Source organism: Salminus brasiliensis, chromosome 1 (genome assembly GCF_030463535.1).
Source record: "Salminus brasiliensis chromosome 1, fSalBra1.hap2, whole genome shotgun sequence".
NCBI classification, from domain to species: Eukaryota; Metazoa; Chordata; class Actinopteri; order Characiformes; family Bryconidae; genus Salminus; species Salminus brasiliensis.
In genome coordinates, this window is record NC_132878.1 from 55,839,822 (window position 1) to 55,856,745 (window position 16,924).

The following is a 16,924-nucleotide window of genomic DNA, read 5'->3' on the forward strand; positions in this document are numbered from 1 at the left end:
TGTTCAACAACAGCAACATGAATGTCGCAATGACGCTTTGAGCATTTATAAGGGTACGATCCTTGACGTGACTCAAACTTTGAGTGTGTGAAAGTGACTGGTTGTTTAACTAAGTAGTGTTCTTCATATTTACATAGTTTTCCATCCAGCTGTGTTTGTTTCAAACATTTCTGACGTTGAGTAGGTATACAGATTCATTTTCTGAGCCCTGCTTTAAGAAATTGTATATCCTGCGTACATTCCACTGTCAAGTAGTTCTCTTGTTAAGGATGCCATTTTATGTTATTTTTGCCAGTATGAATAATTTTGGGCTGCAGCTCTGCACAGCAATGCTTCCTGACTCAAGTAAGATTAAACGAGGCACTGATAAATGCACATTTGTGTGTGTGTGTGTGTGTGTGTGTGTGTGTGTGTGTGTGTGTGTGTGTGTGTGTGTGTGTGTGTTTATTTGTGCTTTCCTTGATGTTCTCCCAGATAAAATGAATAGAGGGATGAGCGTAGTCAGTGATCTTACTCTGTGTAAAAGCCTCATGATTGCTTTGCTGATACATGATGTATGTTCCCCAGGCAAATTATAATTCTAATGCAAGCTCAGAAATTGCTTATCTTTAAAAACTCGCCCAATTATAACGATTACTGGGAAACCCCAACTTTGAAATATATATAATGAGCAGAGCTTTGATGTAATCATCCGGATAAACTTTCCCAAAAAGTTCAAGAAACATCATTTGCATTGTGTCCTGTAGTCTATTATTCAGTATCTGAAGAAAGGCATGTGGATGCAGAGTCTTCAGCCTAGGAAACCCCCAAGGGCCTGATTGTAGGGCCACATTTCATTTTCTCACTTTTGCTCAATAATATGTTTGTCTCATTGGACATACTAGTTGCTGAATAAGAAGACTTAAAAGGTCATTTCTGCAGTTCATTTTCACTGAGAAGTGGGCAAAGTTATTCAGAGTGGTGATGTGAAATATACCAGCTCAGATTTCTTTAAGGTGGTGATAGGAACCAGGGATCACAATGGTGTAGAATGCAAATTTGGCTATTTTATTACTTTTGTCATAAGATCATGTGTAATCATGCAAGGGATCAAGCAGATGTAGTATTATTTATTTATTTCTATATCTATTGTTATTTATTTATTTATTTATTTATTTAATTATTTATAATGGTTTACAATTTCAGTGGCCGATAGCTTTAACATTTAATGCTGTCCTGTAACTCCAGTGGTTATTTCACACAGATAAATACAGGTATTATACACATCTCTCCTGCTTCCTGCTTTGCATCCGGTGATTCTGGGTGGGCCCCAAACCAACACAACCCTGATCAGGAATAAGCAGGTAAGAAAATGGATTGGTGGCAGGATAGATGGATCTATCTCACTTTGGAGTTTGTTTCTCTCAACATCACACCTATCCAGTAGAGGGCAGTAAAGCATAAGCCCACAGAAGTTGAACATAGTTTGAGATTAAAAGCTTCTATCAAGAATGTACTGTAAGCCCCTCCAGTTTTCTTTCTAAAAAGCTATAGACTGCCTCTAATTCAACTGCCATTATATGCTCAAAATACACATGAAGTACAGCATGTTGCCAGTAATTCAGATGAGTAGACTGCATTGTACCAAATAACAAGCTAAACACCAGGCACCAAACACATGTACGGCTTTCATCCATACATTTTATAACACTGGCAGTTCTAAGCTTCAGATGATTCTTGATTGTTTTAATGACTATCTACAATTAATGCTTTTCCATTCCCCCACTACAGTGGATACATCATTGGCAAGTTCTCACACAGAGCAAGGCTGACTAACTGGCCATTAGAGAGAGTGCTTTGACATGGTGAGAAAGGTCAGGGCATAATCAGCCCCTCACGTCCCCTGCATCCGCCTTCAGAGAAATCCCAGCTTTTAGCGTAAAGATGATCCACACCCCTTCCCCTGTGGCTGGTGCCATACATCTACCCTAAGCCCCCCAGCTAAATGAGTATGCATTAGTGTTGCTGGAAGCCATTTATTTTCATTTCATCTCTGTGTGTCTGCTCCACATTGTGCATCTAGAAACTACTTATCTTTTTGCCAGATGTCATATTCCTAATGGGTATTATTATCAATATGAGAATTATTATTATAGCACCTTTTTTTCAGTGACAAATTTGCCTTTTCTGCTGAAACACAATTTATCAGCCCTGTCCCATCAATGGAAAGAGATCACCATAGGACCACCATTCACTAGATATTATTTGTGTGGTGAATGACTCTCAGCACAGCAGTGACACCTATGTGGTAAGGGTCTGAGAATAGGATGCATTTATCTTGCCCACAGTGGCCCTGTGATCAGAAACTGAGCACTAAAGAAGGGATAGAAATTGTGTATGGATAAAGATGAGTTGTAGTCCCTAATGGTGCATCTACAAAGTGTACCATCAAGATATATACATATGTCTACTAAAGCGAGCAAGTAGGGGTAAGTGTCTTAAAACCCTCCACAACACTGCCACCAACACTTATATCAGTGCAACATACACTAACATGACACTACCATGATGGTAGTACCTTGATGTCGCTGATGTGCTGTCCTGTTGTGTTTGTTTTCCACTGATGAAAAGGTTGGGGGCCAGTGCAAATAATGCAGCAGCAGATGGACTACAGTCAGTAGACTGTAAAACCCACAATGTGCACCTATATGGCTGGCTATACATATTTTATGGGGTGTTTTCACTTTTTCTATGACTACTGAAAGCAGAACCTTAGAACAATAAAATATTGTGGTCCAAGTCATGTCAAGTGGTCTTTATGGTCATTCCCCACTATAATGTTGTTCCTCAAGCACATTGGGCAACATGTGCAATAGCAGCAAATTACACAAAGCTACATAGAGTGTAGCTACATTTACATTTACATTTGCATTTAAGGCTCTTATTCAGAGCAACTCACACAAGTGCTTTGCTGTTTACTCTGAAAATACCCTTAGCTAGTTTGTTTAGACTAGGATCTGAAGATACCTCTCAGGCCTACATACTACTAAACACAAAAGTTAGTATGGAGACCATTATACTTGACGCTACACTTCACCCAAGTGCTCTTGGAAGAGGTGGGTCTTCAGTCTGTGTTCGGACACCCAGGGGAAGTTCGTTCCACCTCAGAAAATAGTCTTCGGTGGACTTTGAGGGATGGCGGGTCAAGCCGAGCCATACTTAAAGCTTGAAGGGCTCTTGGTGCTGATCTTTTTTTGACCATTACCATCAAGTACGGAAGGGCTGGTTCATTCTTGGCTTTGTAGGCCAACATCATGCAGATAGCTACATGAAGCCAGTGAACAGAAAGTACAGAAAGCTACATGACAGTGTGTACTTCGGCCAACAAACAAACAGGACAATAGGTACACATGGTGCTAGCTAGACAGGACAACAAAAAATATAAATTGTTGCTGTCATGCAAAAACCTTGCATCACCATTTCTGGCATTGTTCTTTACATTGATGTCCATTGACAGAAATGATTTTCCTTCTCCTGTAAATTTGCTATTTTGGAGATTCAGTGATGATATTGACAGATGACATAAAATGTACAGAGTAGATGGACATTTAAGCAGCTTACAAAAATTGTGATCTGTAAAACTATGGTCTGTAAATAAAATACCACTACAATGACAAACAACAGTGTCTCAATACACTCTATGCACTATACATAGTGTATGTTAGACTAATCAGATTACAGATTACAGAGAGTAATGTTGTCCTAATATTCTCTAGCATGCAACTCTAGAGCTTTATAAGCTGAGAACAATAGGCATGCTTTACATTCAGTCCCTATTGATAAATGGAAACTTCAGCCTGCGTTCAATTCCAGTCCTCATCAGGGTCACTCATCTGCAGTCTTTTGCCACAGAGCTCAACAGAGCTCTCAGAGAGTGTATTCAGAGAAACTGTCTTGAATGAATTGAAACTGAATGGAGAGTGAAACATTCAGGCAGTGTAGGTGAACAGACAGTGTTCAAGGCTCATCTCTGTGAGTGAAAGCACTCATAAAACTCATTACTGCAAACAATACTGCTTTTATCATCACCTTGCACAAACTGATTCACCTAATTAAATCACAAGCTGCCATAGGAGGGATATAGGAAAACATTAAGCGGGTTCCAGCTTGCTTAAAGATTCTTTTTGCATGATAGCCTTTGTCCTTGAGGCAAACTCTCAACACTTCATTCACTTGTGCTCCCCAGATTAAAGCCCAAAATATTCCTTTCACAATCATTCCTTGCCTGGAAGGGGCTTCTCTGCCGCCCCCTCCCACCACCACTACCACCCCCACCCTCTGGGCTGCCGTCACCATGGAGAACCCGAGATGAATGCCAAATGGGAATGAAAAAAATGCTGGTTGAGAAGGATAGAATTCATTATATCTCCCCAAGTGTACAGATTTATGCTGCATAATGTTGCTCTTGTTTTTATAAAGATTTGCTAATTGAGTTTTCTTAAGTGAAGCCATAACGCTCCTGACCTTGTGCCAGTTTGGTCCGCCGCTTAAAGAGACCCATGGAACCTAGTTGGTCTGGTAATTTACTGTCTGACTGACATTTTTATTGAGCCTTTTAAGACATGGAGCAATAATGCAGAATCTTATCAGATCACAGTTCACTGCCAAAATGTATGAATCTGCAGTGTTACTGCCATATTGTAAACACACTCAAACTTCAGTCACAATATAAGAATTCTCAACCACTGTGTACCCTTTTAAAGGTGCCTGCCTGACCATTACATGCATGCATTTGCATTGGAAGTCCATGCCCAGATAAGTGCACTGGTATTCTGTGCTCTCTCAATGATAAAGTGACATTGCTGTTAGCTAATATTAGTGTGTAAATTGTGTAAAATGACATTACAATAGTCTCCTTTAACACTGATTTCAATAAATATTGTTGACCCATATGACGTGCATAGTTTTCTCAATTTAGGCACTTGACACTTTTGGAGAGTGCAACACCAGAAGCCTAACATTGTGTTCCAATGTGTCTTGTAGTGCCCCATCACTACACTTAATTAACTCAAGTACAGTCGCTGTAACCAAGTATTCAAATGATTTAACAGATTCTTTAACCACAGGCATTTCAGTTACATTTTACTGTAAGGCACCACTCATAAGGCAACATATGCCTGTCACGACACCCGGCATAAATCTACATAACTATTGAGAAGGGGCAAACGCCAAAAAGCGCTGCCATAAAGGTGCCATAAATGTTTTCTTTGTCAACTTCATTTCATGTGACAGGGCTTTGAAAAGTCACAGGGTTTAGGTGCTTTTTTTGTTTTATAACACTCTAGGGTGAAATTATGTTGCATGTTATGACACTTAAATTATAGCTCAGTTTATTAGTCAGTCTGTAATGGTCACTGTCAGTGACAATGTTGATTTGCCACAAATAGTTCTGACCTAGCAAAGTAATTGGCTAAGAGCCACTGTGTAAATACCAATGTCTCACTATAGGACAAATGACTTTACATGAGATTCAAAAAATTCAAACCGTTTGTGAACTGGAAAAGACTGGAAAGACCACACCTTTTGAAGACTCTTGACTGACTGTCAGTATAGGCATGATAGCCTCACCATTGTAGGGAGTTGAGTATGGATTTGGCCAAGCTTTTTGATAAAACTTGCAGTTTGGCATTAAACAGTTATAAGTTCAGCTGCTTTTCATCCTGTTCAGCATTTTGATATTGAGCATTACTGACTTCTCTTTACAGCACACAGACAAAACTCTACAACTATCCACATAGCTTTGACTACAGTCAAATGTATTGCTAATCACTTTAATCAGGAGAACTTTTAGAGAATATTATTAAGGAAAGCCATATTATTCAGTACAGAGACTTCTGTGTAAACACAACTTAAAACACATGAGATTTTTATTAAAAAACACTACAAAAACACCAAAACTAAACAAAAAAAATGCTACAAAAGTGCAAAGGTACCAGAGTGAAACTGAAGAAAAGACCCAAAGTTTAAGAAATAGCATTAACCTCTTAATCACAAATGGCAGACTGTTCTGAATTAGGCACTAAACAAAATTCTGTTTGCTAATATCAAACAAACCACAGTAAAATATCTAAGATTATGCACTAAACATTGGTCAGCCTTGTTGCCTGCTTATGCTAATGCTGAGATATCATACAGCAATATACATTAAACATTTTATACAACTAAATAAATTACTACTATTTCCATTACAAACGCTTGGTTTTATCTCTTACTGTGCATCTCCCGTTTGCTCAGGAGAAAGAAGAAACCCGAGGCCAAATCTGGAGAAACCAAAAGAGCCAAAGGAGGCTTGAGAGCGTGGCACTGTTCTTGTGGACGTGGCACTGATCTGCACAGAGGCATGTCAATAAAAAATTACACATCAATATCTCAGCAACTCTGCACTGTAAAAGATAAAGGTGCACGTATTTGTCACTGTACACTGAAATGTGTCCTCTGAATTTAACCCATCTGTGGTAGTGAACACACACACACAGCGGTGGGCAGCCAACTCCAGCGCCCGGGGAGCAGAGAGGGTAAAGGGCCTTGATCAAGGGCCTAACAGTGGCAGCTTGCCAAGCCCGAGATGCTGTAGTAAATTTTACATTAAAACTTTACATTAAATCACAGTACCAATAAAATACAGTAATACTGTATTACTATTTATTACAGTAATAATGACAGTATCATAACTATTATTACAATAATAGTCACAGCACGGTAATTGCTATTACTTTTTTTATCAGAGCAATTCAATTAAATATAAAATTAAAATATCATTTATTATATAATTTTCAGCATTTACAATTTATTTTTTTAAATACACAGGTATTAAATACTTTTTGTAATAGCTAGCAAGAGAAAATAAGTGACAAGCTTCACCAAATGGAGATAGTTGGAGCTAATGGAGCTAGCCAAAATATGTAGCTAGCTACCTAGCTTTACACATAGACACAAATATGTTTATCTGCTAATACCAAACTAATGATGTTATCAACAAAACGTTGCCAGATAACAAAATCAAATGTACACAGTTTATTTTGGTAATACTGTGCACACTGGAGTACTAGCTAAGGAAGATGTGTCTCTAGAACATTTCTCTCTCTCTCAGTGCAGAGTAGCTAGAGCCATGTAGTAGCAATGCATTACCACAGAATGGCAGCAGGGAGGGTCGAGTTCAAGTAAATTATTCTCAACTAATATAAACTAAAGGAAATAAAGCTTTCAACATCATTTCTTACACTTGGTATCGGTTTATTGCATCTTCACTGGCTGGCTGTTTACCAGCTGAAAGATAAATGAAAAATGCTCGGCTAGTAACTTTAGCAAGCTGAGGTAACACCACTAGCATAAGTCTGTTTATTTAAAAGACGGGTGCATACGTTTCAGCTACATATCATCTAACTTTCTGTAACTTTCTGTGTTTATAAACAGTTAGGAAAATGTATCATTAGCAAAAACTGATTATTGTTTAACCTGCTGAAAACAATCTTGCTCAAAATGACTGTATTGTGATTTAGAGGGTAAAATATGTTTACTGTAGAATTCTTCACTCAATTCTGTCCAAGTTTTACAGATATAGAAGCTATCTATGTTTGATTTGTTTTATATTAATATTAAATTATTAATATGGCCAAGCCTGACTGATGAACCAAAGTAAGTCTCTACATCATCCTGGCTGTAAGCAGAGGACATTATAGTGAATTATACAGATATGTTGGCTTCCACATGAAATACACAAATTTTGCAGGCCAGCAAGAGATGTTATTTTACATGGTTACATGGTCATGGTGCTTTTTCTGGTTTCTTTTGAAGGCTAAGAACAGGAGGCAGCAGTCTGCATCATTGCACAAGGGGCGTTAAATTTGAAGAGCCGCATTCCACCTGTAACATTTCTCTGCTGATATTCACGTTTACATTATGAGTGAATTAGGTATTTTGGGCATGATTACAAACCTAAAATGTGTTTGCTGTGTCAGCTGACATTTACAACAATCCTGACCATGTCAAGAATGAAGCCATGACTTCAAATAAGTGGTGAATTTCTCATTTCCCCAAAGTCCTTTGCATTTTGGGTTGGTCTAAATGTTTCAGGGTCTGGTCTCTGACCTCCACTGACAGCCTGTCAAGTTAAAAGGCACTCCTTGTTACTGCCAAAGCACTGCCAGTGGTTAGTGAGTCCAAAATCAATCTATGGGAATAATATTCACTGCATAAATATTCATGTTTCATTGACCTTGAGAGCTGTCTTCTCTCATTGTGAAATTGACCGCAGTTGCTTTCTTGCTATCAGTGAGAAATAATTGGAATCGTTGGGGAGCTTGTTGGAGTAAAGTCAATAGCTGTACGTGCTTGTTATTTTAATATTTCCAAAACATAAACAAAGCTAAGTGTCCTGCATCCAGGCATGTGTATATAAGCAAGATCTATCACCTAATCCTACAGCTAATCAAGATCTTCAGAGGCATGGGAATATCACGCTACAAAAAAGAAAAGCGACAAAAAGGGTTCTTTGGAGTGAGGTTTTAGCAGAAGCACTTTTGGTTTCTTATCAAATCTTTTCTATGTACAATGTTCTAAAGAGTCATTTTTAAAATAAGATCTGTAAATGAAGGTCTGGGGTTGGGCTTGAAGTGTCATGGTGGGCAAATCCTGCTAAAAACAGTATTTTGCCCTGGAAGAACCCACAGAAAGTTTTGTGAAACATACTTTTTCCATTTTCCATATTTTTCAAACCTGTCAAAAAGATGTGGCCAGAACCGTTAGATGCATTTAGACAGAATACAGCGGTGAGCTAGTACTCTTGTTTTACTGTGCAGACATGCAGTCATCCCCAGTAAGTGTTTCGGCCTGTTTTTCAGAGAGATGGATAATCTATTGGAAAAGAAGTTCACTGGGGCAGAAGAGAACTTTTATTTCTTTATTTCTGAGACAACAATCTGTCTAGTTCTTCTTTACTCAGTCTGCTAGCTAACTTGCTAGTTTTAGGTTGTTGTAGCACAGGCATTACTACATTTTCTTTATTTCCCTGCCTTTTTCACATCGCCATGTCCATTCAGCACTATGTCTAGATAATAAAATATTTTTGATATTTTAGCTGTGAGGTTTTACTTTTTTTCAGTTTAATTCTTTGTTTTTGGCATTCCATCCATTTGCTCACTCTTGACATAACAAAATAAAACAGTTCATAATTACACACTACAGAATAAAGATACCAAATGTTGCCCAGCATGTATCTCCACAATGGTGACATAACAGCAGAAGACCAAAAAATATCTACGAATGGAAATTAATTACCGGGTTCAAACCATTGAGAAAATGGGCAGAAATGGAGATACATGGAAGATACATTGCGCAGCAGCTATATCCAATACACAGTGGTAATGTTATGAATAACATTTTCAAAGTGTTAAGTAGATCTCTATGTAATAAAAATGTTCTATATCAGTTTCTCATTACATCTAATCTGAGAAACATTTAGAAAGATTAGTTTTTAAGAGTGTAAGTGTGCAGTGTTTTAGATGTATGTTGAAATTAAGCTCTAACGATCATAGATTTCCAGGAGCATGATTAAGATGTAATTTAATGGGGTAAATGAAATGTGTTTAATCAGAAAGTGGAAAAGCGTAGTGAATGCCAATTCTGGAGAAATGCTACTAAACAATGTAATATATTATTACATGTGGCCACTTATACATATTTTCCTGCTGTCAGTATGTACTGTGCCACATAACCACTATCCATTTGAAAGATGATTCAGTTATACTGAGGTCCTTGCCAAAAAAACCTTTAAAAACAGCATGCTTCACAATGTGCTCTTTTTCATTATGAGTTTCAGAATATAAACCCCTCTGATGAAAGTACAGTGGAATAACATTGAGGTGAAACTGCATAGAGTGCAATATTTAAAAAGCTTGCTATTCAAACACTTGGATGTAATTTACTCTAAAACCCAGCCCTTTGTCCTGTGTTCAAGCTGTTTTCTATTATTTACTTTCTGGAGTGCTTCACGAGACCCAATATAAACCCCCCTGAATTGGAGTTTATCCTGCTTTTGTTGGTATCTTGACTTTTTACTAGATTTTGGAGGAACGCTGCTGTAGGGTTTGATTACACTCAACGACAAGAGCATAAGTGAGGTCAAGATGTTGGATGATAGACCCCACCTCATCCCCAACTCCCCGACTCACTGCTCCACAGTTCAATGCAGGGGAGCTTTATATCCAACATCTGGCATTAGGCATGGTGCCATTAGGGTCTTATTTACCTGCCTTAGATCCCAATTCAATTGACAATACTTATTTACAGGGACTGTTTCAATTGTGTGTGTGTGCATTTGCACATCTGTGTCAGCAATTGATGCAAATTTTAGTTGCTCAACGTATGTATTATGGTGTCCCTAAACATTTGGACATACGGTGTATTTTGTACACTCATTCTGGCCAAGAAAAAGAAAAGTGACACGACATGTGTTTCCCAGAGTGTATATGAAGTGTGTACAAAAATTTGGAATTGCAGTGTATCCTGTATAATACTTATAAAATCAGAGAAGGTGTATATGAGCTTGCTTGTTATGATTATGATAAGATTAAATATAGAAGTCTTGGACATTATTTGGAAAAGCAAAGATCAGAGACCAGAGTTAATAACAAAATACAGAGAAAATGGGGCCAGCCGTTAGACTAACCCCAGAGTTCAGACCACAACTTCATTGAATGTGAAATATTATTAAATTAGCCATCATAACTGAAAAGCAAATAAATGGAAAGTGCTCTCTTGCTTTTAGCCAATATGTGTCTGTTCTGTTCCAAAAACTGGTCAAAAACTGAGCATTTTTATGGCATCAAACCGCTGTTGGTAGATTTGATCTTCCGAAGACTTGCCTGATCATTAAACTTTCAGCAAGGTCATTTGATTTCTTCAGTCTTAAAATGATCAGTCTCATTAAATAATGATGATTACTGTCTGAATGACTTTTAGTTCCCTATAATACCCAGTTCTCCCAGGGATTTCTATTTTTTTCATGACAAAACAAAAATATATAACGTTATAACATATCAAGCTTAGCACACTCTGATTAAACACCATCCCAAGATAAGTAAAGGGTGTGGAAGGATTTCTGCACCAACAAGCTATATAATGAAATGTGTCCAAACGTTTCTGAAGCCAGCCATGATCTCTTTTTGAAATGCTGCTAGGTAGCCAGCATGCTTGAAGGAAACAGCTAACAGACACTTGAGCTGATGTGAGGAGGAAGTGCCATCAACCCATCCCTAAAGGAGCAAGCCAAATAGTGGCAGCAACTTAGTCCACTGGACCACTTGGAGCCCTTAAAGCCCTTGTGCAAGCTTCATCTGTCTTACCTATGGTTTGAGGTTATGCTGAAGAATTCTGAAGTAGTTCTCATTTTATCTGTGAAGTGTTTCAGTTCCACTGGAGCAAAACCACGGCAGAGCATGAAGCTACCACCACCAAGCTTAACAGTTGGTACAGGGCTCTTGGGGCTGAATGCTTCCCCTTTACTCTTCCAAAAAAATAGCTCTAACGATTGTGGACAAACAACAATCTTTTCCTCATTCCCCCAGAAGGGTCTTGTTTTTATGTGTGGACAGCTGCATACTTTGGTCAATTTGATCAATTTTGGAGCAGGAGCAGACTCATTTTGCCACAGAAAAAAAGAGAACAATTTAAAGAAATCTTTAAAAGGCACAATATTGCCATGATTCATGCACATCCATGAAGAGTATATGTCAAAGTTTGATCAGAGCTCTGTGTTTAAAGTGTTTAGACCCTAAACAGATGTCCCCGTATGAAGCAATTGATGTCTGCAAGGTATCGTGGTGGTTTGGGAAAATGCAATGCCATGGTATTTCATCAGGAATTTGGCCATGTGTACTGCAGTGTGCATTCAATGCAACATGACTCAGGCCTGTCACACGGTTGCACCTGATTAAGATGTGTTACATCATCCCATTTATTTTCTTTAAAAACCAAATCGAAAAGAGTCACAGGCTTAATGTGAGGTTGTTGGCACAACAAAGCACCATTTTTTTTTGTTCCAGTAAGATGTCAGTGCATGTCTTGATCTTTGGTGGAGTCTGGTGGGAAGGTGGAGAAACTTTTGCGCAGCATCTGAAGGTGAAGTCGGATTAAATGGCCACAGCCTTTTCACCTTGAGCTGGTTTGCCAGGCTGTGTTGAGACCAACTTGTTTTTTTATTTTTTTTATTATCTGTGCGATTGAGGCTCTTGCGTCGCGTCAGGAGGGACAGCAGCGGGCAATGACGCTGACCAGCATCTAACGGGGACTGGAGTCTGATTGATCGCGGATTTTAATCGCATCCAGGATTGTGTCTAAATGCAAAGTGCGGGAGCAGCAGAACGGCGCAAAGACTGGAGCGCTTTACCTTATTATAGACGGCGAACAGGTGACGTCCTTAAATTTCCGTTTGCCCCAGACGCGCATTGAAGCTCAGCCCACTGTGGCGCTGACCGCGGTGCTGAAGAGAGAAGCCGGAGCTGCTGAGGAGTTAACATCAGGACGTCGTCCTGGTCTTTCGGATACGAGAAGGACAAAGCAACTCTAACTGACACTGTCGTTCTTCTCTGGTATGTGGAGGGAGAATCTGCAGTGACTAAGAGGCTTGCAGCCCTGACTGAAGCCCTGGAAGATTTTCACCTGGAGATTCAAAGGCTTGAATTCCCACAGATGAAGCAGTTCGATCGACACACCTGAGAGCCGCATCATGACATGCACGTGTGTGGACGTGCTCAGAAAGTATCCATGAGCATGACCTTTGGAGAAGTTGAGTGACTTTCTGCACATCGACGCGTACGGGTGCGCTGTGTTAGACGCACGGGATTCAGCTTATCGTGCTGTAGATGGGACTGACGAACGGATGAAGAGCCGAGCGAGGTTACCTGAAGCGATCAGGAATCTTTGACGTGCGCGAGAAGAAACGGTACCACAAGCAAGACATGGCTCGCCTCCTCCTTCTCTTTAACTCTGTCGCACTGTTGCTCTTCGGCACTGACATGTTTTTGGTCGGAGCAAGTAAGTTCACATGGCCATGCATGTCTTTTTGCTTTAGTGCAGTGGTTTCTCTCATACAGCAACAGATCCAGATGTTTGACTACACGTGATTGTAGCCTTGTTGAAACGTGAGTCGGAACGGTCAGCTGATAGCTTCAATGGACGCTGGAATGATTGCTCGCTGTGGGTGGTTTCTGCGCTTTCAGTAGACCTGTGGATAAGTGGGACTTGCTCTAAATACAGGGGTTTTACTGCTGGTCGTGAGAATACACCCTGTTAGATCGGGGTTTGACCTCGCTTTGATGGGCTATAAACAGCAGAAATCTGGTTACTGTGAGGGTTCATTGTAATCTTATGGTAATGAGGTGCTTTATTTGAGGCTCAGTGGCAGTACGGCGTAGATGGGCTGTAAGCTGAGGACGTTCTTTGCGCATCGCTGGAAAAGGACATATCTATTATTGCAAATAGACAAATATGTCTGACTATTGATTCATAGCGTCAAATGTTTTACCAGATGGGGCCAGTGTGTGTTAGTTGTGAGGGTTTGTGCCTATATATATAGTCTATTTTACTTAACAGACAGCACAGATCAAAAAATATGAATATTAATAATGCACCTTTTTTTGCTATTCAGTGGCAATGGCATAGCACGTCAGTGCTCCAGTACAGATTTCTCTTGCCACAGCAGCCTTCCACGCATTCTTAAAAGACAACAAGTTCCTGACTCTACCCCCGTCTTGCTCTGTCAGAGAGCCCCCCGGGGGTTGGAGCTTTTGATAGGGAGGAGAATCGCGCGCTCCGTTCTCTTCAGCTCCGTGTTCGGTGTTTGAAGTCCTCGCGCTCCCCGAAGTGAAAAGTCGCACGCGCTGCATTCCGAAAGCAAGGAAGGAGTGCATCTTTAATCTGCTCCTGGAAATGAACAACAAAAAAAAAAACACTCCAGGAGCTGCTGGGAGAGACATAATGCACGTCAGAATATGTAAGCATTAAAATCCAATAACCTCCCTCGCGAGGCAGCAATAAATATGCAAGAGATATTTCTCAAGCATGTCGTGCACGTGGTGACAGAGGGGAACGCATGTATTAAATGATAGGATTTGGCTCCGAAGGGGATGCTGCTCTTTGCACATTGCATTACAACATTCAATTAAGTCTATGGAGAACCTGCATTAAGCAAGCCTCTGCAAACCTCCCCCAAGCCACCACCCCAATCCTGAAACTGTAACATATAACTCTGACAATTCTGCCAGAATACTTAGGACTAATACACAGCTTTGTAAGTTATTGCATAACACTCCTCACTAATGTTTGACTACAGCAACGTTAGAAACGCAGCACAAACTTGGCAACTTCATTATTTTAAACAATAGCCAGATGTTTTACAGTTAGACACATGCATTAGCATGCTAATCTATTGATGTAAAGATACCAAAACCTGTGAAATAAACACTCAGCAAGTTAAAATTGCAAATGTGATGCCGTGTGTGACGACCAGGAATTGCATCTTGGGGTGACCAGCTAACTAAACCAGCACCAGACCAAACCTAGACCAGGATAAACCAACACCAGACTAGCATAAAAGACATGTTCGGGTTTGCAGCAGGGTGTGGAAAAGTAACTACATTGTTGGTAACTACAAAGTAACTACAATGCCAGTTGGCAAGTCGTTTAACACAGTGCTGCTCACATGCTCTTTCTGTTGGGAGTAGGGCTATGATATAGGGATGGGGCGGCAGGGCTGCTGAGCCTGAAACTGCTTCTGACTGTCATTTAGTATGAACACCTGCTAAAAACTTTGCCTCCACTGATTAAATGTATTTCACTGTGGACTAAGCTTACAGGCAACATCCACCTTTCTTCCTGAAAAGTTGTGTGATGTTATTGCCTTTTTCTTTTTCTGTAAAACTCTCATTTTAGGAGACTTAGTCAACCCAGTTATGAAACCCACAACCCTATCATCAACAATACTATTGATAATACTATTGACTTAATTCGGAGCCAACACTACCCCACCATGATTTATATGCAGTTGTGGTTGGACATGAATGCAATGGTAATATTGGGCTTTTGGTGATTTCTTTGAACTGTTCTTTTACTGGTGCAGAATAAGTGAGAATATACATCTGTAATGTTAAACTACAAGAATTTGGTGCACAGTTTATAACTTTTTAAGAGGTTCTCTGAACGTAGCACAGGGTAAAAAGTATACACACAGGGTTGAAGATATACATATACCCACTGATTGATGAGTAATTCAGTTCTGCTGAAATGTCTTTTAACCTTCCAAGGTCAAGGCCTCTTAACATCCTTTTAGTGATTATGATCGACTACAGTAGGTAGTTTCTCTGTGCACACATAACAAAGGTTTGTTTGACAGCATTGATTTGTATCGACCAACACATAGTATGGATCTGTCCTCATTCAAAAGAGTTTTACATTGCCATGGACTGTGAGGCTGCTGTCCAAGATATAAGCCCCTGCTCCAATATCAACACCTTAAAACTTGCCTGAAGTTAGCAGCTGACCACATGGACAAAGAAAAGCTTTCTGTTACTTCTGGGAGCCAAATGTGGTATTCATATTTTTGGCATATGTATTGTATACGTATACATGAGTATGTATAATTCTAATATTATAAAGCAGTTGAATTTATGGAAAACACCTTAAAGCTTGTCTGAAGTTAGCAGCTGACCACATGGACAAAGAAAAGCTTTCTGGAGCAAAGATGTTTTGGTAAGATGAGACAAATATAAATAGAAAAGTAAAGGTACTAGCCGTACCAAGCAAGGGGGAGGTAGCTGCCAATGGGACTGGTACATTGCACAGTGGAATAATGGAGTGATGAAGAAGTAGGACTACTTCTAAACTCTACCAATCAGAATTCAGCCAGAAGCTTGTTGATGACTACCAAAGCATCTGGTCAAAGTGCAGCTTTCTAAGGGACATTTAACAAAATATTAGGTGTGCTATGTAATATATATTTTAAGCTTGTGTTGATTTCAGAAAAAAACACAAAACCTTGTACATCAAATTCATGTTTTTCTATTAAAGATGTGTGTGCAGAGAAAAGAAATTTTTTGACAGAATGTTAAAAAAGATAACAGAAGGGCTGGACGAGGGACGCACAGAAGAGCGCTGTCCCTGATTGCATTAACCTCAGCCTGGCACCTGGCTCCATCTGGGTCCCTTCTAGAGAGGCATTTACACACCACGGAGCAACCACACACACACACACACACACACACACACACACACACACACAGAGACCAACCTCATGAGTCAGACTGCACCAGAGGTCACTCATCACAGAGGAGATGGATTTATATTTGTTCAGTGGTGCATGGTGGTATGAGGGAATATTGTGTCCAAGGCAAAACACACGTATAGCTCAAAGGGGCATCTGGATGATGCTATATTCATAGCATTATAATATGGACATAAGCCTTTCTCAATTAAATAATAGGATAGTAACCTAAAGTGCATTGCACTTTTAAAACAACAGTGCCAAGAGTGGTATTTGTAACAATGCCAGGTGTCCATCAAATTTCACATTTGTAGCATGTGGTCGGATTACACACAGTTTACAGTTTAGAAAATGCAGTCACTGAAATCATTGCCATTGGCTTCTATTATTGGTGTTTACAGAAGTATCTAAATTGGCCATGATAGAAAACTGTGAAAAATACTGGGGTATTCCTGAAAGTTCCTTTTTGGGAGCCAAATGTGGTATTTATATTTTTAACATATTTATTGTATAGGTATACATGAGTATGTATAATGCTAATATCATAAAGCAGCTGAATTTAAGGGAAATTGATGCTTAGTAATTTGGAATGCAACATTCCCCTTATTCATACTGTATGAATGGGTGAAG

At 39.5% G+C, this 16,924-nt stretch overlaps 1 protein-coding gene across 1 annotated transcript in view; it reads left to right on the forward strand.

Annotated features, from left to right (window-relative positions):
* The first annotated feature begins 12,169 nt into the window (after window positions 1-12,169).
* fndc4a (fibronectin type III domain containing 4a) overlaps window positions 12,170-16,924 on the forward strand; it is a 28,745-nt gene continuing 23,990 nt past the window's right edge. The window contains exon 1 of the mRNA XM_072696488.1: window positions 12,170-13,071. Coding sequence (XP_072552589.1) covers window positions 12,996-13,071 — 76 coding nt within the window. The 5' untranslated portion in view covers window positions 12,170-12,995. The remainder of the gene's footprint in view (window positions 13,072-16,924) is intronic.